General features: G+C 41.9%; 4 protein-coding genes across 5 annotated transcripts; 1 reads left to right on the top strand and 3 right to left on the bottom strand.

Moving 5' to 3' along the window:
• Positions 1-2292: 2292 nt before the first annotated feature.
• Positions 2293-4613, bottom strand: LOC134186967 (uncharacterized). The gene has a single exon (XM_062655071.1). It carries the CDS (start codon positions 4589-4591, stop codon positions 2330-2332), a length of 2262 nt encoding a protein of 753 aa, XP_062511055.1. The 5' UTR covers positions 4592-4613; the 3' UTR covers positions 2293-2329.
• A 3098-nt stretch (positions 4614-7711) lies between these two features.
• LOC134186510 (uncharacterized protein K02A2.6-like) lies at positions 7712-10226 on the bottom strand. The gene has a single exon (XM_062654496.1). The coding sequence runs from the start codon at positions 10008-10010 to the stop codon at positions 7995-7997; it is 2016 nt and encodes a 671-aa protein (XP_062510480.1). The 5' UTR covers positions 10011-10226; the 3' UTR covers positions 7712-7994.
• On the bottom strand, positions 10216-12582 carry LOC134186509 (uncharacterized protein K02A2.6-like). The gene has a single exon (XM_062654495.1). The coding sequence runs from the start codon at positions 12154-12156 to the stop codon at positions 10231-10233; it is 1926 nt and encodes a 641-aa protein (XP_062510479.1). The 5' UTR covers positions 12157-12582; the 3' UTR covers positions 10216-10230.
• A 92-nt stretch (positions 12583-12674) lies between these two features.
• Positions 12675-22728, top strand: LOC134187014 (uncharacterized). 2 transcript variants are annotated; one of them, XR_009971040.1, is made up of 7 exons: positions 12691-12884; positions 12946-13056; positions 13117-13242; positions 15241-15364; positions 17166-17290; positions 18567-18695; positions 22455-22728. XR_009971040.1 is itself a non-coding variant. In XM_062655124.1 (6 exons), exons 1-6 carry the CDS (start codon positions 12711-12713, stop codon positions 20439-20441), a joined length of 489 nt encoding a protein of 162 aa, XP_062511108.1. In that variant the 5' UTR covers positions 12675-12710; the 3' UTR covers positions 20442-20589. The 2 variants fall into 2 exon arrangements, 1 of the variants encoding a protein (XP_062511108.1); XM_062655124.1 differs by lacking the exons at positions 15241-15364; positions 17166-17290; positions 22455-22728 and adding an exon at positions 20425-20589 and having other exon boundaries at positions 12675-12753; positions 12822-12884.
• Positions 22729-23063: the final 335 nt, after the last annotated feature.

Genomic DNA, 23063 nt, shown 5'->3' with positions numbered 1-23063 from the left:
ACTCATCGTCAATACCACAAACTAAACGATCGCGGAGCATCTCGTTCAGTGTCTCTCCATACACACAAAACTCAAATAATTCGCGCAACACGAACACAAACTCTGCAACTGACTCACCTCTAGGCCGGACTCTCGAATTGAATCGCAGTCTCTGTACCATGACCGAAGGCTTGGGGTTGTAGTGGTTGCACAGAGCTTCCCTCAGATCTGTGAAAGACCTTTCTCTCAGTTTGGAGGGAGCCGTCAAGTTGCGCAGTAACTTGTACGTGCGTGCGCCAACTGCTGACAGAAAAATTGCCTTCATTCTGGACTCATCCGTGATGACGTTGGCTTCAAAATAGCACAACATTTGTTTCTCGTACTGCGGCCACTCGTCGGACTCCGCATCAAAGGCGTCTAGGCTGCCGAACGCTGCCACTGGCATTGGTGTGGCTGTTGATGTTCCACTATACGTTTAGTAGTAGGTTTGTCGACCGTTTCTAATTGTGTTTGTTTATGTTTTGAAAGGATGAATGGAAGATGGGTGAGGAAAAGCGAGGAGACGGATGTCTACAGCACGGGAGTCACCCTGGTGGAGCTAGCCTCGTACCAAACCCTCTCGCGCCGTCGTGCCCGGTTCCCGTATAACACGACAACGCCTGAGAGGGTCTGGGATCATACCGCCTACCGTTTATGCTATTAAATGATCAAACTAGCTCGTATGTCACCAAGCCTCAGGCTACTAATACAATTAGTCTAATAGTTATTCTCATGTGTCACACGGATCGAATGTCTTGCAACAGACTTGACCTTCCATTCGTACTCTACTTGTTTCCTTTCAGTGTTGGTATCCTGTCTCTACGCAAGCTCTATGTATTTGCCAACCTCTCTGGGAAAGAGAACTTCCTCTCCAAGAGACTCTAGAGCGAAAGTCAACACCGTGTCTGACAGCACGCTCTGCCAGGCTCCAAATGTTCCCGAATCGTACTCGAGCTTCCCGATTTGTATTGTTCTCGTAGCCTAGCACAGTAATAGAGCGGCGCCTAGTGCATCCCTAGTCCAAGCTACCTAGACTGCTAATCGAATCACATTGGACCTCACAGCTTCAGATAACGTAAATCGAACTCAGGATCGAGCTTCCTCTGTGAATGAATCTCTTTCCATGCGGCAAGGTGTGTCTCTTTTCATGCAGCTGTACAGGAACGAAATGTAAACAGTGAATGTATGCAATCGGATATCACAGCTAGCATAACTTTGATGGGAAAGATAGCTTCGTAATTAACTAAGAGCATGAGAGTGTTGACATTGGTGACATGGGGTGACACTTAGATGACGTGCGGTGACACTTAGATGACGTAGGGTGACACTAGGTGAAGAAAGTAGGCGGTAGGATCCCAGACCCTCTCCGGCGTTGTCGTGTTATACGGGAACCAGACACGACGGCGCGAGAGGGTCTGGTACGAGGCTAGGTGGAGTTGCATGTTTACTGCTCGACCACCTGCTAAAATCCTCGTCAGAGAGATGACCGAGTACATCAAATACGACAGTAGAGACTGCATAGTCACACTGGCATGTGATCATAACAGTATTATTATTAATATTAACTGATGACTGTGACGTCGACTAAGGGAAAGAAACTGGCAACTTTGGGATAAGGATTTTCCTGTACAACAAGAGGCAAAATGAAACCTGGACATTTGTGAGTGTGTGAGAACAATATCTAGTGTTGGTATGAGTACATTAGCAAACTTCCCAACTGTGTCATCACGTGTGACATTATATAACTCTTCTAGCATAGTCTCATGCATACTGCATTACATCCTTGTCGGTCATTGGTATATATCACAATACAAGTACAGCAATAATTATTATACTCCAGTGCTCAAAATTAGTTTTCAAAGTTAGTCGGCCGTATGGCCAGTAATGCCAGAAGTTAGCCGGTCATTCAAATTTTTTACTGGTCGTCTAATTTAATTAGTAATCAAAAGCAGTTAGTAATCAAAAATTAGTAATCTCTAATTTAATTAGCAATCATAAACCAAGAAACAAGAGTCAGTTGAATACACATATTACTAAGGAAGTAGGCATTAGTTTACAACATGAAAGCACCTAAAATTGCAGTAACTAACAAAACATAGCAAACTGTGAACTGCTTTCCTTTATAATGTTACAGTTTTACATCAAATTAAGCAATTTACTCTAACACCACACTATAAGCATATTTGTTCAAACATAACTAGTTACTACAGATCTGAGATGCTATTCTGACATCATGCAAGTTGTGCTAGTGCATGTGACGACGCAAGTTGTGGTAGTGTGACGATGCAAGTTGTGGTACTGTGACCATATTTCACTCATCATTCAAGATCCAAGAGTCCCAATCATCCAGAGATACCGACTGCTCTGCCTCACATATTGTTTCAGTTGCCTCATTGATCGCTGAAGTGTCTTCTTGTTGATGAATGGTCTCGCTGCTGCATTCAATTTTTATTTTTTTGGGATGACTTTCATGACGAGTTCTTGAACAGTCTGACCACCATAACTGTACAGCAGCGCTTGAATCAAAATTTTCAAGTTCAGTTCCCTCAACACTGACCTCTAGCAGATCAGATAACGTCTCCTGACTAAGACTTGTTCTACGATCAGTTTTAATAAGTTTTAAGCGGGAGAAAAGGCGTTCTACTTTTGCAGTACTAAACGGTAAGCTGAAAAGGAGCTGTGCAATAGCAACTAAATTCCTAAATTGCGTGCAGTCAGGTCCAAACGCCAAGCGGTACCAAACATGTTGATACCCATCTCTGTCCACTCGAAGATATTGATGTGCATAGTCAAGCATCTCCTTGGCTTCTTCCTGAATTGCTGCTAGATCAGTAGCCTTGGCCTCGAGAGGAGCTCGGAAATTCTCAACTAGCATTGAAACAGCCTCTGTAAGCTGATGAGAGAAAGACTCATCGGTTTTGTGTGAGTACCAGGCTTGTGTGTCCAAGAAAACCATAATAGCCCTCATAAGTTTTGTGTCTGACCATGAAAGTCTTTCCTTCAATTCATCATCCAATCTTCTCAGATCACTTAAAGCTTGCTGTCTGCAGCTGTTCACAACTACATCATTGAAGTGATGTAATTCAATTCCTTGATACGTCATTTTGCCATCTGCACTTTCTATTAGATTGTCCATGACACGTCTGCTTGCAAACCAATTGGTTAAGGGAGTTTCTTTCAACTGTTCCATGGCTCGGTGACTTTTGAGTACTGATTGAATTGCCTTAATGATATCAAGATCATCTTCCTGTAAAGACAAGCTCAGACTAGCGGCGGGATCTAAAATATCTATGTAATGGGCACAGGACAGAATTATTTTTGCATGAGTCCACTTTGTCAAATAACCTTTTAGACGCTGCCGATCAGGGCTTCTAAGACTAGCATCTTCACAGAGGCTTGCTAGGTGGTTCATGTAAGCCCCATACCTATCGAGAACTCTGTGGAGTGCTCTTCGCTTATGAACAATCCATCTGCTTCCTGATGCTCTCACTGGTAGGTTGCCACCCCTTGGAAAATTGTATACTTCTTTCAAATCGTTCACAATAGCCCTCAGTTCCCTACATTTCTTGGGAGACTTGTTGTAAAGATAATAGATCCTAAGAAGCATTTCATCTATTTCTTTAAATACTGGATTGGAGAGAGCGTCTCTGCTTGCCAGTTCTAGTCGATGGGCAAAACACCACATCCAGAAAATCCATGGCAGAACATTCTGAACTTTTGCTTTTAGTCCACGTATCTCTGAGATGTTTACAGCAGCACCATCAGTTCCCACACCAACAAGAATTGGCAAATTTTTGACTTGCAGCACATTTTCTGGATTCATCAAATCTCTTATACCCATATCTTTCAGAGATTCTTGTAGGCAATCAAAGAGTCCAGCAGAATCAGCCTTAGACGGTTCCAGTACTTTGAAGTATCGACTTCGAGTTATTAGCTTTTCAGAGGTGTGATCACTCTCAGAATAGATGATTGCAAACAACTCATTCTCCACTTTTCCTTTGTCAGCTGAACTATCCATCAAGATGCTGAAGAAAGGTGCTGCCACTGTTTGTTTGAAATGCTGTCGCTGACTTTCAGCAATATAATGCACAAAGTGACTAGCTGCTACATCAGTTGAATATGCCTCTCCCAGCTCAACACCATGTCGTTTTTCAAGAGCACAGATAGATGGATATTTTACGAATGAAAAGTTTTCTTTTGCCAGAAAATAACATATTTCAAATTTCTTCATCATCCTTGCTTTGGTCTCCGGCTTCATCTTAAAACTTCTGGCAATCTCACTGTAATCCGTCACTGGCTCTCTCCTCTCTCTTGCTGTTTCTTTTCGCTTGTAGGACATTGCAGCTTGATGCTGAGCACTCCCAGCATGATCAATGACATTGTTGGTTCTGTGATTTCTTGACCCATCAATCCACGTTCTGGAGAAATGCTTAGTGCCACATACCTTAGATTGGTATGTTCGACACACCTCACACCACAAAATATCAACCATTGAAGGATTATCTTTCATCACTTCACATTTAAGCCATGACATAGTTTGATAATCAGCTTCATGGCTTCTTTTCCACCCCATAAATGTTTCTTTTGATATATGACGTCTGCATGTGGTTGATGACACATTTTGACGTACTGGTGTTTTTGCAAACTCTGGAATGGTTGTAATCGAGTGACTATTTGTAATCTCCCTTTGGTCTTTCTGTACATGTTTGTTCTTGTTACTTAATAACCAGGAATCAAGAGTTTGCTTGATCTTGGAAGACTTGCTTTCAGAACCCTTTGGCTTAGTAGCAGTGGCAGCCATAGCACGTTGAGTTGTGCGAGAAGCATTGCCATATGCCGGCTTGTCACCATTTTGACTTTCTTGGGCTGCAGTGTGGTGTGAGTCAACAGGTATGCCAGAATCTTCATGCATAGTTTCTACTGTAATATCCATGTTCGAAGGTATTGCACAAACCCTTGGGCTCTTAGGTTGGAATCCAGACAATGACCATGACTTTGGTTCAATTCTCTTTGACTTTCTTGATTTTCTAAGGGTTTTCATTACAACAAATTCACTGGCATTCTCATCATCACTGAAGCCAAAGGTAGATTCAAGTTTGTCAGAGTCAGACTCATCACAGCAATCAGAGGCAGGAATGTCACTTTCGGCATGGTAACTGAGATTAGTGGCTGATCTGGGTAGCAAAGGCACAAAGTGATTGAGTTGAACATTTCCCTTAAGAGTTGCTGGCTGAGTTGTGCTAGACCACATGATATGAATATCATTATTTTGACTTGTTGCAGATTCCAAAGGTTGTACAATGGTATTCATAAAGGGGCGGATACGTTGGTTAACGTCAGGGTAGTGCATGTTGATGGAACAACCAATTGCTGCAGCTGCACCATAGACTTGCACCATCCCACACCAACTTCCAAATTTCTTTGTCTCATTGCCCTCCTTCACCACAGCTAAAGCTAGACTGTCCTCAGTGCCCTTTCCCACTTCCTTTGCGGCTTTGAACACGCTGTAACTCTCATCAGAAAGAAACGTGGCAATGAGTGAAGAAGGATTCACACCTGGACAAGACGAAGATTTTTCAATCAAAGCAGCTGCAATTGCCTGTGGCTTGTTGCAGAGCTGTTCTGCAACTTGCTGACGGAGTTGCTTGTGATTTTCTTCCTTTCCTGTCAAGGACATTGCAACAGCCCGAAAAAAGCAATTGCCATCAGCTCCCACACACACAGGCTTATGGGTCACCGGAGCATCATTTGGGTAAAGAAACTGCGCAACTGGGTCCAGAGACATAACGCTCTAACAATGAATTGAAAGGCAAAAAGCAACGCGGAAGTTTCAACAGATGTTAGTATACCATAATTAACGTCATTAAGTACTCATGTTCCATGTACCATAGCAAATCTTTACACAGCATGACCACTTAACTGATTGTATCATAATTCACGAGAGATGTTATGGCATTTCATAGTAACACAACAATAGCTAAACGGTCCTCTCACAAGACTTAGATAAACATGCAGGGCTGTCCCTCTCATGCAGACATGATTGAGGCCTGACAAATAAGGTAAAAGTTGGGCGGTGCTATAGATTGTAGAGTACAAATTCAGAGGCCAACACATGAACAGAGACTAAATAGATGGTGCTAAATGATGTACATAGCTAACATATAATATCACATAGCTATGTAGACTAGCTATACACTTAATCGGCTCTTCATAGAGCTGGGATAGCTCTTCTCATCACTAATTAATGACCTACAAAAGTTGACCGGTCACCTTGACCGGTAATTAGCAACTATCACCGGTCATTATCCAAATATGATCGGCCATTGACCGATGACCGGCAGTAATTTTGAGCACTCTAATCTATCTAATCAATATTTGCACTATTATCACAAACCGACTGCAACACAAGCTCCAGCACAGGACTGGCATACCCAGACATCATTTTCAAGTGCACATATTCACCAAGTTCGATTTTTCATCTGTTCTGTCTGTATCCCTTTAATAGGTTGCAGGGCTGTACTAGTTGTGTGTTGATCGTACAGGAACAACATACGCAGCAGATGAATGACTCTTTCCGGTAGACCAAGGGGTCAGAGTTGTCCATGCTCACCACATGTACCTTATGGGCCCTCAAGTCCTTCAATGCCTTCTGCTCTTGTTTGTCCTGGCAGTCCTGCTGCTCTCCCATCTCCCTGTGCTCCACATTCTCTGCAATCTCCATGAATTTTGTCACATCTGGTTGGTCCAATGGGTTCTGCTGGACCTGGAGTTCTATGTGGTCCATGTTCATATGGGAAACTCTTGTCTCCGGCCCGTACATTAAATCAGCAGCATCAGGTTCTCCACCTCGACCAGGTAATCAGTGTGAAATTAAAGAAACTATTAAAACAGAGTCATCAGATGTGCAATGTGGATGCAAATATACGGAACAATGATTGTCAACTGAGGTAATTTTAATCAAATTTTAATTGAATTTCTCATGCAGTAGCAAGAAACGATTTATTCAAGCAAGAAACATGCAAGTAATCTGATAAACAAATAAACAAACTGACATATCACACATACCTACATGCATACTTACCTACAAACAAATAAAAAACAACAAAAGTGACAGACTGTATGCAAGCAAGTATGCGCGTGCGCGCGCGCACACACACACACACACACACACCAAATACAAGTATGCAAATTCACTGATAAAGACTCTACCTATTTCAACCCTCCCACTGCTTAGATTCGATCCAGCTGTTCCCAATGCATCTCAACATTTCTTCTATCCTTGAAGGCTTTATACCTTTTCCATGGCCTCTGTCCAAACGATTCTTTTGTTCATGTTCGTCTAAAACGTAAGAACAACGTTCAATGTTGTAAATACATCGCCCAATCCTAGTTTGTTCGCCAGAGCACTCCATAAACACCACACACACATCCGTCAACCCACGTGACTGTGCAAACTCATGAACACAGTCGGTCCCTGACGACCAGCAGGTCATTGCAGTCTTAATTAATAAAGGAGCCGAAGATCCACGCTCTCCTCTATCTCCACGGGTTTTGACTGCTGGTCTCTACTAGAGACTCTCTTTATGTAATAGTAAGCACAATGTATGATGTCTGTGCATACATACATGATGACATGCCTCAACATACGGGTGATCCTTGTGCTCGGTCCTGTCCAGCTCATCTCTGATTCTGTTGTGTTCTTGAGACAATAGGAATTTCGAAATATGTATACTCTAATACAAAGCACACTAAGAACTACAAACGTCGTATCAACTCAACTCGCACTCTGTCTCTTACTCTATGTAGCACCGTTTATATACCTGTTAGTTAGACGTTCTAGAAACATCTAGAGTGCTAAGGTAACTACCTAGTACCGGAACTAACTGGTTATAGCTACTACGTGTCAATGTTCCGGAAGTTTCCAGAACACCTCCCCCTTTAGTCTTGAACTCGATCTTATGAAGGTGGACAAGACGTCAGCAATTCCAAACCTTCTTTGGTTTACGAATCCTTGTAGATCGTCGAGGATTGCCCGGTCCATATTGAGGTGCGCTTGGTTGACATTCCTGGCTGTTGGTTTCAACATCTGGTTGAAGGGTTGGTGAAGGCACGTGTATAAGATCCCCTGGGTCTGTACCTGGATCTGTGTCTTCTTCTACACCATAGCGTGGTCTCAGCTGTTCGATGTGCCGCCGCCAGATTGGCCCTCGTGGGTGTACTTTCACGTTCACGCTTCGTGAGCCGTGCACTCGAATTACTGTAGCTGGAACCCATCTTGGATCGCTGGTACGACGTGGTCCACAGTAGAGAGCGTAGCACGGTCTACCCACTTGATAGTAATTATTGTTAACCTTGTGAACAGCGTTCTGGAACTCCTTCGCCTGTGACTTCGTGGCTTCCCTAGCCTGACGACCTTGTGCCTCATGAGCAGGTGATGGCACCAATGTGTCGATTTTGGCTCTGATCAACCTGTTGTTGAGCAGCTCACTGGGAGAGTAGCCACTTGGTAATGGTGATCGCCGGTATTGCATAAGGAACTCCTGGAGAGCTTCCCTGGGTGGTTTACTGGACTTCTTGAGGGAATTTTTGAACGTTTGTACTAGCCTCTCAGCGGCACCGTTGGTGGCTGGGTGATATGGTGCGCCAGTCAAATGAACAATCCCTCTCTCTTGGCACCAAGTCTTGAATTCTTGTGACGTGAAGCTAGTAGCATTGTCAGACACAAGAGCATGAGGATATCCAAAATGTGCGAAATCTTCCTCAAGTAATCGTGTTGTTGACTTGGTAGAAGTTGAGCTGGTAGGGTGAATACACGGGTACTTGGAATATGAATCCACAACGACAAGCCAATTGTGTCCCATAAAATCAATGGCATGATCAACGTGTACTCTACTCCACGGCTTTTCCGGTAACATCCACGGGTGATTTGCTGCTTTTGCAGGCTTGTTCTGGTGTTCGGCACAAGCTGTGCACCGATGGCAAGTGTCTTGAATATCGGCATCGATTCTTGGCCAATAGACTGCTGTCCGAGCAAGTTGCTTCATTCGTTGCATACCAAAATGTCCTTCGTGTAGGATTTTTAGCACTTCCGGTTGTAGACTTCGCGGTATCACTACGCGATTTCCATACATTAGGCATCCGTTGATAGTGGTCAGCGAGTTTTCCTTTGTCTTGAAATCCTTGAGTAAGTCTGAAACTTGTTTTGGCCACCCTTCTCTAACGTATCTCAAAACTTCGGTTATGACTGGATCCTTGGCGGTCTCCTTTCGAAGTTTGTTCTGGTCGCCGGAATTGATCTGAGTGCTGATAGTGTTGATGAGACATACCGTGTCGATGTCACTATCGCTTTCCTTTCTGTCAAAATTGGGGTCGGATTCTGCCGGTAGGCGACTCAGGGCATCCGCATTGCCATGCTTTGACGTTTCACGATACTCGATTGTGTAGTCGTATTGACTGAGCATAAGAGCCCATCTTGCTAATCGATTGGCAGCAATGACTGGTGTTGCTTTGTGAGGACCAAACATAGCAAGAAGAGGTCTGTGGTCTGTCACGAGAATGAAGTGTCTTCCATAAAGAAATTGATGAAACTTGTGTAGAGCGAAAATGATGGACAAAGCTTCTTTCTGAATTTGTGAGTACTTCTTCTGTGCTGAGGAAAGAGTTTTGGACGCGTTGGCGATTGGTCGCTCGCTCCCATCTGGATATCGATGAAACAACACAGCACCAATTCCAACATCTGACGCGTCACAAGAAATACCGATAGGACAGGATGGGTTGAAATGAGCCAGAACCGTGTCCGTGTTCAGCATTGCCTTCAGGTCATTGAATGCTGTTTGTTCTGTAGTAGTCCATTTCCATCGAACGTCCTTCCTAGTGAGTCGTGTCAAAGGTTCTGCTGCCGTCGCTAGATTAGGCAGAAACTTGCGGTAGAATTGAATCGATCCGAGAAATGACTTTAGTGTGGCAACGTCTTTTGGTGGCGGCATCTGCATTACCGCGTCCACCTTTGGTCCCTTGGCAAGGCCTTGTAGCGAAAGCGTATGGCCTAAGTATGTGATTCGCGACTGAGCAAAAGCACATTTTTCAAGTCTGCATCTGAGTCCCTTGTCATTGAGTCTTTTGAGTAGCCCTCGGAGATTGTGCAAGTGATCTTCTGCATTTCTCCCGCTGACGAGTATGTCGTCCAGATATACTGCTACTCCTGAGAGATCACTAGTGAGCTGTTCCATGATCTCCTGGAAATATCCTGGTGCAGAACTGATACCGTAGGGTAGGCGTTTTTGCAAGAGCACTCCTTTGTGCGTGCTGAGAGCAAGTCGTTTTTTGACTTTCTGGACCAAGTGGAATTTGGTTGTAGGCATCGGCTAAGTCAATCTTTGAGAAATAGTAACCACCGCCCAATCTGTGCATGAGATCTTCAGGAAGCGGCAGCGGGTGCCGATGTGTCTCCAGCTGCGGATTTACTGTTACAGAGTAATCTCCACACACTCTGATGCTTCCTTGCGGGTGACTAGCTGATGGTGACTTCCTTACTGGAACGACTGGTGTTCCGTAATCATTAAACTGCACACGTTTCCATAAGCCCCTGTCAATACCCTTGTTGTAGGCTAGAGACAGGTCGTCCAGTAGTGCAAATGGCACTGTGCGCGGTTTGCAGAAAACTGGTTTGGCGTCTGACTTGAATTTCACCTCCAACTGAAAGTCTTTGAGGCATCCAAGCTCGTTTTTCCAAAGATCAGGAAACTCTTGTGTGAGTTGCTGACATGCTTTTTGGAGAGATGTGTGATCTGAGACTGTACACACAGATGTGTTCTGTGCGGTCTCGCAAATGAGGCTGTCTAGTATGCTGATATCGCAATCCAATAATGTTTGCAGTCCAATGAGATTGAGGTTCAATTTCGTAACTGTAAATTCCAGTTGTTTTTTGAGAACCTCCTTGTCTTCCCCTGTCAGTAGAGAAGATTCTACGCATGTAGTACCCAGAATTGGTATGTTGTGTCCTGATGCTGAACGATATTCTTCTGTAGTCGGTTGGATTGGTGGCTTACCAATCGCTTTCCATCGTGCCAAAGATATAAAGTTCATTCTGGCACCGGTGTCTACCAGGTATGAGTGTTGCTTCCCGTTCTGAGAGATTTGTATTTGCAACTGAGGAATATCCTGGCTGCGTACCGTATTGACTGAAGTGATGCATCTTACTTTCTTGGTCTGTTTGCTTCGACAGGCAGCTTCGATGTGTCCCTTCTTTTTGCAGAAATGGCACTCTGCATCCCTGTGACGACACTTGTCTCTAGGGTGATCCTTCTTTCCACAACTAGCACATGGCTTGTGGTCTGTTGAAGTGGAAAGCGCCTGTTTTGAGTGTGGCTTAGGCGTCGATAGTCGAGATTTGCTGGTGATTTTGTGAACAGGAACGTTATCCGGTTTGGCATACACTTGAGCTTTCGCGGTCTTGGCTGCTTCCTCTACTTCCGTTGCGATCTGAACCACATTCTGAAACGTGAGATCCTCCTCCTTAGTTTTGAAGGCAGCTTTTAGCACAGCTTCATTGTTAATTGCACACAAGAAACAACTGCGCATAGCTTCATCTAGGGGGTCTTTTATTGATGGGAAATCGCAAGTTGTAGCCATCTGACGTACTCTGGCAGCGAGTTCGTGAGGGGTTTCTCCTGGTTTTCGTTTGATCTCGCTCCAGAAGCGAAAACGTTCTCTCACCACAAATCGTTTGGGATCAAAATGTTGGGACATGAACTCCTGTATTTGGTTCATAGACAGTTTATTGGCTGACGTGGGTGGAGTCAGTTGTGATGCATAATTGTCAATTAGTTTGAAGACGTCACTGGATTGATTGGTTAGAAAGACCAATGCTAGCTTTTCCTCTGGTAAAGAGTTTGCCTCAGTGAAAGTCTGAAACCTTGACCAATAGTCTCTCCATAGTTCGGACGTTGAGTCAAACGGTTGAAACTTCTGATCAGGACGATGTACAGTGGAGTGGCTTTTTTTGAGTTGACGTTCCAGAATGTCAATCTGCCGCATGTGTATCTCTCGTTGTTGTTCCATTTCCTCCTTGTGCTGCTGTTGCGTCAAGCGGATTTGTTCCTGAAGAACTGAAACGAGTTGCTGTATCTCTGCAGACATTGTTTTCCTCGTCGCCAGCAAAATCCTGTTGTGTTCTTGAGACAATAGGAATTTCGAAATATGTATACTCTAATACAAAGCACACTAAGAACTACAAACGTCGTATCAACTCAACTCGCACTCTGTCTCTTACTCTATGTAGCACCGTTTATATACCTGTTAGTTAGACGTTCTAGAAACATCTAGAGTGCTAAGGTAACTACCTAGTACCGGAACTAACTGGTTATAGCTACTACGTGTCAATGTTCCGGAAGTTTCCAGAACAGATTCTCACTGCATGGGCTCCTGCAACAAGAAAAGACTCAAGAACTTGTTTGAGACGGGAGTCGCATAGCTCTTTGGAAAGTTGACTATTCGCATGTTGGCAACTGTATGTAGACCACTAGACTCAGCCTCAGATTGGAGGTCTGCCAGAGTCAGACGCCGTTACCGTAGACGCCTCTCTTAACAATTATTGAACACGCATGCGTGTGTACATACACAAACGCAACCCACATAGCCCGGATAACAAAATTTTACCCGCCTACAGTACTGACAAGCTGAGTAGCTAGCCTATGTCGTCTTCATCGGTGCTTCTGTTCGCTGTCCAGCCTAACAGTAACAGCCGAGCGTTTGGGTATCGTTACCTAGATACTGAACAGTGTTTTTCGGTCCCTTCTGGTTAGATTTGTGTGTGCACGCTTCGGGTGCAGTTGTATGTCTCAAGATGACGTTGGATGAAGCTAAAGGTATGTTTGTTGGAAAGAACCTAACTAGTTGTTGTTCACTGTTTCTCGACTTTGTTTGTAGCTGCGTATTCAGCCGGCGATGACTATCGTGTCATAAAGGAATTTCAATCCGCCTACCGGTGTGCCGTCCATCTTTATGACTCAGCCGGCGGACTCGTTGACGGAGCACGTGGTTAGCTAGAGCGATGTAGAGATCATTGATATTAATTTATTCTATTTTTCATTTTTGAAGCGCTTCATTGCTTGGGATATTGTTTATGTGAGCAAAAGAATTACACAGAAGCAGTGAAGGTCCTAAATGAAGCTTTAGATATCGAAAGAACCCTTCCCTCTCAACATGAATCATCTCTTGCTGTCAGTAAGTATCATTTCTGTCGCTTTCATTATTATGAGTTTCTCTCACTAAAACATCAATATCAACCGTTATTGATTGTATACATGAAGTTTACATGGAGGTTTCTATCTAAAATTGCATATTTATTTATTCTATCAACAATGTTTATTAATTAACTTAATTAATTAATTATTGGTTATTATTCAGCTATGAGCCTATAACAAAAGGGACTTGTAAAAGTCACAAGACTTGGCAAGTAGCGTACTCTAAACGTATAGGGCTGAACTGACTTCCCGTCTGGGGACTATGAGGCTGGCTGGTTGGCTGGCTATGTCTGTCACACTGCAGGAATGTGCCATGCCTCCTTTGTGTGGCCCAATCACGAAACATTAATTCCTTTATGTCGTATGTGGCAACCAAAGACAATGGACAAACAGCCAACCGTAGGTGCGAAACTTCCTTGAGAGGGTTTTCTTACCAGAACAGTGTAATTCATGTTTACAATTGCTAGGACCTGTCGGAAATATACAACCGAACTCACTGTCTGCAACTGCTGACCCGAATCGATTGCTTTCTTGGTTTTACGACATTTATACGGGAATCTAACATTACAAACCAGGAGAGATTAGATGTTCCTTATATGATGACTCTACTTACGACTACAGACTATTTACAGACTCTTTACAGACTTTGCGATCACACGAAACGACAGTCACTATGTAGGATTTTAAATACATTACAGGTAGCACGTCTAAAAAGAAAATAGCGTGTATAGTCGTAATTCTTTGTGGCAATTACTCCTCCTAGCGTACGTGGTGTTCAGGACTTTGAAGGCTCATAGCTGTAGAAGCGACGGTGTAAACACAGCTTCAATTACTAGTTGATATTAACCTAATTCTAGAACTAAAACTGTGTTACTGTATCAGTAGTCATCAGATGGGTTTATAGAAGTGATGAATATTGTAATGAGAATGTCTTGAAATGATATGGTTGCAGACTTTGCTGTTTAATTGTTGCAAGTAATCACTTAGCAGAAGACTTATGTCGTCTGCATCAACAAGAGATAAGATCTCATTACAAAATTTGATATTATTGTCAGTAGATAGATATGCAGACCAAACGTTACTAGAACTTTAAATGATAATTAGACAAGCAGCAGAAAGGAGCAAAATTGACTAGTCACACTACATGTACACGTTTGTTTGTTTTGTGTGGATGTGTTTGCGTGTTTGCCTGTATTTATGCACGTGTGTGTGCATTGCATGCATGTATGTGCATGTCTGTCTTTATTGTCTGTTTGTCTGTCTAGTACAACATCACAAACACTAAAACATAGCTAAACTACGAGTTAGTGGGACCCAGCTATTGGTCATTCAGTACGTCTGTCTGTCTGTCTGTCAATCACATATATTTGAACTTTTATCTATGATACATTTTGCAATGCAGGGTACTATGTACTGTCCAACTAGTAGTAGTGTTCATCAACTAAACTAAGCTAGAATTGAAACTTGTGTAAAACAAAATGAGGACTACACTTAAAAGCTACATCGTACAAGCAAAGCCTTCTATACCAGCTAGTGGCTAAAGTACTGGGTGGTAAAGAGGCGACATCTGTCTGTCTGTCTGTCAGTCTGTTTTTAGTCTGTTTGTTTGTCCATCCATTGGTTGTGGGGTTGTTGACGTGTCGGTGCATCTGTGTTCATGTGAGGTCTTGGTATATTGTACTTGTAACTTTTATGTATTAGTTGAAGTGTGTTATTCATCTATCTACAACTATTAACAGACGTTTTACAGTTGAACTAAATTATAGAAATGTTTGTGATTTGACCTGCCCTTCCCGCCCCCTTACGTGCAAAAGCGGTGTGGCTTCAAGGCTAACCAACACGTGGAGTGTTTGACTGCTGTGTTTTAGTCTGTAGTCTCTGTTGAGCAGTGAACTTGTTAGTGGGGTCTCACAGACTGTAAAGGGAGACTAGGACTGGAAGAGACGAGTCATTGATGGTCGTGTTGTTGTGTCTCTAGCTCTTAAACAACTTGGACAATGTTTGACTTACCAACGAAAATATGAAGATGCAGTGAGGGTTTGCAAGAAGCCCTGAGCTTGATCGTGCTTTGGGTCCGAAGAACTTAGCTAATACTGCAATGTGTGAGTAGTTATGATGTTTGTCAGTTTGCAATTAAATGTAATTTTGGTTTCATTTCTCAGTCTACTAATCAATTAAGCAATAGAAGTGTATGTTGTGTGTTTGTGTTAAGTATAATGTGGTTGCATGTATTTATACCAACACAGCACATTCATCTTTCTTTTTTTAGTTTACAGTAAATTTAGATTGAGAGTTTTCTACTCTAATTGTCTATGTATTGATTCTATTAACAGTTGTTTGTTAAATTTAGTAATATTTATTTACTTTTTAGTTTATGAGTAGTGTTAGTATATTTTCATAAACTTTTAAAGGGACATGTTGTAATCGTAGTGGGGGATGGACACTAGAGCCATGTTCACACCAGTACAGAAACTAATTTGTATAGAATCTAGATCCTGACAATTGCAATCAGATCTAGATTGTGAGCATCCACACTGCACTCTTGGAACGTTATCTCTACCTTATCGTCTATGACATGTGTGCATGTATTAGAAATGGCGGACATGATCTTTTGTTTATGTCAACCGTCTACTTATCAAGTCCAGCTGGCTCTGCATTTTTTGTACGCAAATAGTCACAAGAACAGTTGCCTTTTTGGTGCTCACAACTTGTACACTAACGGACATGAAGGTCAATGCTCACTTGTAATACAGAATTGAATTGAATGGATCTGGAATGATGAGCGATGTGGATCAATACCACCTCTGGATGCGGATCGAGACTGATCACTATAGGATTCAGATCGATCAAAAGTGAATCAGGTGTGGATGCAACGAATCTTGATTGAATTCAGATGATATCCGGATCCAGTGTGTAGTGTGGATACGTCTTCAGAAAGTGAGGCAGGGTGTTGTGCGTAAAGCCCGGTTCACAATACGACGCTGGCACAGCGTCCTGCGAGCATCCTGGACGCTGACAAGGACGCTCACACGAGCGTCAGCGAAGACGCTGGTGCTGTACCATTCACAGTATTGCGTCTGACGAGTGTCCATCGCACAAAGAACACACTGCGACAGTGGTCTGGCGCTGCAAAGTCACCACGTCTGTACAAATTATGTACTCGCGACAGACATGGACAACGATGTTTTGATTTTGTTGCACTGCTGCGCCGTAGTCTCGATCAAGCATTTTCTTTTATTCTTATAGGTCCTTGTAGTCTTTTGACTGAACTTGCCAAATGCAGGGAAAACCATGCACACACTCAATGAAAACTTTCATCGACGAATCAATGATCAATGCCATGTGAACGAATAGAATATCCCGGATATGTCCAGTGACTGACTCGATTGGTTGATCACGTGATGTCATCGGACGCTGGGTCACTTCCGGCTAGGATGCTCGATTAGAACTTTTCTCTATTCCAGCGTCGTGGATGCTTGCCGAGCGTCGTGTGGGTGTTGCGGACGCTGACCTGTTCTCAGTGTGACGCTGACGCTCGCTCATTGTCAGCGTCCAGGACACTCGCACGACCCTCGTGCCAGCATCGTACTGTGAACCGGGCTTTACTCAAACAGTTTAGATGTATCACCGCACGTTGCTAGACGTTTGCAGTTCTTTTAAATAACTTCTTTGTTGGGATGACTATTTTTAGTTTGTCTCATCATATACATATTTATATGGCTGAGATGCTGAGATGAGATGTTAAATATTTGATTAAGTTATAAGGTGTGCACATTTGTGTATGTGTGTGTAAAAGTAATGTTTATATATTATTGTTTGTTGTAATTGTGTACAAATATTGAGTAACAGTATTGTGTGCAAATGTTGTCCAGTGTGACATGTTGGGTTTTGTATTCTTTGCAGCTTTACAAATGTTGGCAAGCATCTGATCAGGAAAGGCAGTCCTGATGAAGCTGAAGTACTACTTAGAGAATCTTTAAGTATCTACAGGACTGCCTTTCCTGGCAACAATTCCATCATTGCTGACAGTAAGTGTAATGATTGTATTGTAGCTGGAGATAATGTACATTTATAAAATTGTTTAAATGGTGAACACACTATAAGTCTATATCAGTTGGTGTATGTCATTCATTCTGTGTATGTTGCGTGTTCGTTAATTAATCCTTTGGTCAGTATTGTTATGAATTTGGACATTTGTGAACACAGCAGATCAATTTAGTATGGTAGAGTTTGGGTTACTTGGTTTTGTTACATCAATATAATGTTATGTTAGTCACTGAGTGGTTTATTGATATCAAACTGTTTGGAGTTGAAATAAGGGCGGCTATGTATCTTTTAATTACCGACCTGCTAGGCAAAGGTGTAACACGTGCTTGATGATGGAGGCAAATACACTGAGGCAAACACAAGATTGTCATGAATCTACTACAGTAATCATGTGGTCCTCAACTAGATACACCTCCTCCCAAACCATTTTGTGCTTGTATACTTTTTAGTGACTCACTGTCTGTGTGGTGGGCTCTGTACGTGACTGGATGTCAGTCTCTTTCTCATGCTCTTCTAATTGGCATTGACTTCATTCAAGCTGCAAAGCTATGGCACATGGAGGCTTTGCACTGTACTGCTTCTTCTTTAGTTAATGCAGTGTGTGTGTGTGTGTGTGTGTGTGTGTGTGTGTGTGTGTGTGTGCACGTGTGCACGCGCATGTGTGTGTGTGTGTGTGTGTGTGCCTGTGTCTGTGTGTGTTCTCTGTCTGTCTGCTCTCTGTCTGTCTGTCTGTCTCTTTCTCTTTGTCAATTTGTTTGTTTGTGTGTATGTCTGTTTGTCGCTGCTGTATGTACTTGCGTAGTAGACACTGACGACAAAATGACTTTTATAGGTTCTTGATTCGTGGATTTGCATGATATAACTTTATTCTTGAGTCAGTGGTAATCTCTTGTGCGCATGCGCAGTATATGGTAGTCTGCCCATGTGTTTGGTCTACTGAACTTTGAATCCAATGAAGTCATACCCAGTTGACTGTACGCACTGTGGCATTGGCACTCCTGCTGGTGCTTTCATTATTACATCAGTATGTCAGATAGTCACTGTTTTATTAATACCACAAATAGTTAGAATGTTAAAGTAGTACGGCAATAGTTTAATCATGCATGTTGTAGAGGATTAGGATTATTTAGATGTTGGACTACAGTTAGTTAATGTTTGGGTTGATTGGCAGTGAAGATGTTGGGAGGGTCTGACAGACTGGGAAGAGAGAAGATGACTGGAAGAGATGATGTGACTGATGGTGTGTTTCTAATTTAGTCTTGAGTTGGGTGGCAAGAAGTTTGGAGGACCATCAAGACTACCGTGATGCCATTAACATTTACGAAGAGCAACTTGAAATCAAGAAACGTTTAGGGCCTGATTGTGAAGCCTTTACTGCAGCAACAGGTTAGTTGTAACAGCCAACTTTCTGATTTTGATATCATTTTATCATTTGCTTATTCATTTAATTAATCAAGTCTGTATTGGGTTTGCAGTATGTAAATAACATGATTAGGATACAAAATATATAATGGTTGTTTATGGTGATAAAAAGTTGTACATGATTTTTTAATTAATTAAGTTATTAAAGCACTGCTTGTTTGTATAACTTCCAGATATCTGGCTTTGGATAAAATACACTGATTGAACTTGCAACACAAATTTGAAAACTGTAACTTTATTGTGATTTGAATCTAAATGTTAGGAAGTGCTATGTTAGTCATGTGTTCTGATATGGAAGCTGCCTGCACTATCAACATGTGTTACAGTTGTGGAATGTGTATCTCATGTTGTTACTACTATTGACTGCTGCAAACAAGAGGCTGTCTTCGCACTAAACTCTGTGTGAATGTTGGCATATTCTCTTGCAGACAATGCTATCAAGTGTAACATTTATAGAGACCTCAGCGTCACATTCTATTTTACAAACACAAACATTGTGGTAAATAAAGTGTTGTGATTTGGCACAAGCAGAGATAAAGTGAACATTAGGAATATGGGAATCTAGATTTAGCAAAAGGAAGGTGTACAAAGACTATTGAAGACTTGGACATTTGCGTTTCCTTTAACCATCATATTGTAATTGAACAAACATGATAATCTTCTCTATATCTATAAAAGTCTGACCTGTCTGTCTGTAACATCAATCACGCCAAAACTGCCTGGCTGATCGCCACGAAGACGTGCATGAAGACTGCGTTCCACATTACAGTCCAAACGCATGCCTCAGTATTTAGACGGTCCCCTCTCTAGGAGTCGACCCCCAAGTGAAATCTTGCGACAACGTTACCGCTGTGCGACTTCGAATTTACGATATTTCGAGGCTAGGCCTTTTAGTCTGATACGTGTAATGCCCACACAGCGTTTTTAATACGTAGGCTATGTAAAAATACGCAACCCTGCACCCGTGTAATGTTATCCAGGCAACGCCAGTCGAGATGCTAGTCAGTGATAAAATGAGGAGTGTGTCCACTCAACTAATTAACACCTAGGTTGCCACCCCTTCCCAACTGTAACAGCTAAACACAGCTGGTTCTCATAGTTAGGTCGGATCCAGGTGTGGTTGAATATTTTCATATAATTTCATTAGGAAAGAGAAAGTAGTAATTCTATAAATAACTGCTACCAGGTGAACCCCCTCTTTCAAAAATTCCTGGATCGGGCCCTGCATAGTGATTGAGTACACAAGCAGTAGACATGAAGGCCTTTTCAAGCTACATTGAATGCGCATTGGCGGTCCAACGGGATCAATAGGGATTGACAGCTAGCTACACATGATATTGACTTTTAGCTAGTGTGAAATGGCTGGATGTGCATTGAATTCACAGCTGTGAACTGCATTGAATGCGCATCAAATGTATTTCAAGTGTAAAAAGTTCTATACAGGTAATCCACTCTTTCATTTTGGCTAGGCAAGAATTTTTGTCTGTTTATTTGGTTTTCCCTTCATTTGTCCATTGTCTGTCAAGGCCATTACTGGTAGTTGCTCTTCTGGCTCAGGCATGACACACATGGTTTGTTGTGTTGGTCATGTTTTTGTTAGTGTTTATTCAAAGTGGATTGAGATATAGTGAGGAGGGGTGGATAGCTAGTGGGAGATTTGTTTATTTATATTGAAGCTTTAATGGTTTTGTAGAAGATGAAATGAAATGAAAGAAGGATGAAGAAAGTATGTGGAAAGAAAGTATTATTGTTCCTGATCAGACGTTGCCTGCTTAGTCGGCAACAGCTGCATGCTGTGCTGTCACATAGTATAGTTCGAAGTGATACGAAATATATCAAGTAATGTTATGTGTATTATTTATAGCAAGGTAGGACCTCTTCTGCAAATCAGCGGTAAAGCAAACTGATGTTGCAAAACAGAAAAATTATGATAAAGAAACAGCACAACGTCTAAAGTGTAAAGCAGACAGCAAGTGCACAAGTAACAAGATTACAAATGTAGCAAGGAAATTTTCTACTAGTTGGCAGTAACTTGTTTCAGTTTTATCTTTGACTATTTTTTCTATCAAACAGATAAAAGAGATAGAGAGAGAAGAAAACAGGGACAACTTATTTATGCAAGCTCGAATTGCATTGGTCATCTGGAGTAAGGAACTTGGTATTAAAGCCAATCAGCAGTTATTGATGAGACCATGTGTGACATCCGATTCAGACTGCCAGCGGAAGAAGTCTTTGGCCAAGAACTACTAGTAGTAGAGTATGTTTGCCCACAGAAATGGTAGGAGTGACCATAAGATTTGGTTGGCATTGCATGATGCATCAATTCATTACTGGGGTGTATGGTATTTCCGCTCATTTACACTGTAGCTGCAAGACATTTTGGTACTATTATTACGTTCACACTAGAGACTTCATAACATATATATATATATATATATATATATATATATATATATATATATATATATATATATATATATATATTAGTAGAAATCATCTAAATGGTCAACATCGACATCAAAACGATGTCTTTATCAAATAGTTTTGGTAGAGTAAAGTAATGCAATCTTGAAGCAAATTTATTTGGTGTGGCTCAGTTCTGAAGTTATTAGTGTGAACACTGTATATGTTTGTTTGTACAGTGTGGTTAGGGAATAGGGTAGAAGCCATGGAATTCCCTAGAGGATTACAGACAAAGAAAGACATCACTAATGGCCATATTTCTAATTCTGATTTGGTTGCTTCCTCCACAGATAAATTGTTAGTAGGAAACGACCTCATGCATCAGTCACGGATGCTGCAGACTTTCATTAACTGTATAACAGTGATGTCGTCCTTTGTCTGCAATATCCTCCAGGGAATTCCAAGGCTTCTACCCTATTCTCTAACGACACTACAGTTCACAACGTACAAATGGCTTCTCGTACTGGTGTTCTGCTATCGGCGTTACTGCTTTCCTGTTCTCAAGCAGAAACTTTAAGTAGTCGATGTATTTACTCTACTCTAGTACTCTAGATCTTCTGCATCTAATTACCTGTGTTCTGTGTGAATGCAAGTTGGGTGGAGTGCATGGGGTTATCATAACTCGTTCTGAGTTATCCTAACCCGAGTTAACCCTGTGTGTGTGAAAGTGCTCAATCGTTGGTGTTGTAGGAACACACGCCTAGGTAAGTCTTCTGCTTTGCAGTGCGTTTGGAAGCACATTGCTAATTGTTCTGTACAACCAAAGTACCCGGACCTGGAAAAGGGTCAATTTCTCATCGCCTAAGGTTCAGCACTGCTAGTGCTCCCTTTTACTGAAGAGAGGAATCTGCATGGAGACAACAGGTGATTGCCACGATTTTATCAGTGAAGAGGAACAGGATGTGTTTGAGGGTCAAGCTTTCTATATTTCTTGCCTTCTGGAGCATGCAGTCGGACTTGAATCAGAGAAGGTAAATGAGAAATGGAAGTCAGTACCTCTGATTATGTCCTCAGCTCTCATTCGCATTCCTCATCCCTTATTTTACTGAGTACAGTGACTCTAAAGCCTGGTTCACAGTACACCTCGCTATTGAAGATTGCTCTACAAGAGACTGTACTTGGCCCTATATGGCTTTCCAGCCTACAAGTTTTTTTTATCTTTCTACTGCCATTAAAGCAATATGACTGTTATATGTAGGGTATACACACACATACATTCTGTAACATCATTTTAGTAATTATGACGAATTTGTCTTTCAGCAGTAAAGTATCAAGAGCAGTTGCATACACATTGAAATGACTACATTGGATGTCCTGTTCAGGATTAGTAGACTATGATGAACGCAAGTCTTGATCAGTACGAACAGCAAAATTCAAGGCAGTAAATGATCTAGTGAACTACTGTGTATATGTCTTATGATAGCTAAGGAACGTTTGTGAGGCTGCTAGTTGCAGTAATGTACTTAGTATGCATATGCTAGTCTTATCCTAAGTGTAACTATTGTGTTCATATATTATAGTATAGTAGACTATTGCTGTTAGTGTTTGAGGGGCACATATTAGTTAGAAGGTAATTGCGTTTGACTGTCTGTCATGAGATGGACAAAGTGTACATACCATTGACATTTTAAACTCAGAATGGAGAATTGATATCACAATTATATAGCAATGCCGCCGTTACACATACTATCACTAGATGTTATTGACTCACAGTTGCTATTATATTTTAGTTTTAAGCAATTTGCATTGCAAGTGTAGTTGTAGTGAAAGAAACCTTTTCAGGATATTTCTCGAGATTGATGAGACTTTTTTGGCGCGCTGTTGCCTGTGTATATGTGTTTACATGATTACAGGATGTGGTTCTGTACA

Source organism: Corticium candelabrum, chromosome 11 (assembly GCF_963422355.1).
Source record: "Corticium candelabrum chromosome 11, ooCorCand1.1, whole genome shotgun sequence".
Lineage (NCBI taxonomy): Eukaryota > Metazoa > Porifera > Homoscleromorpha > Homosclerophorida > Plakinidae > Corticium > Corticium candelabrum.
The sequence above is the reverse complement of the archived record's forward strand: the minus strand, read 5'-3'. Positions and strand labels throughout refer to the sequence as shown.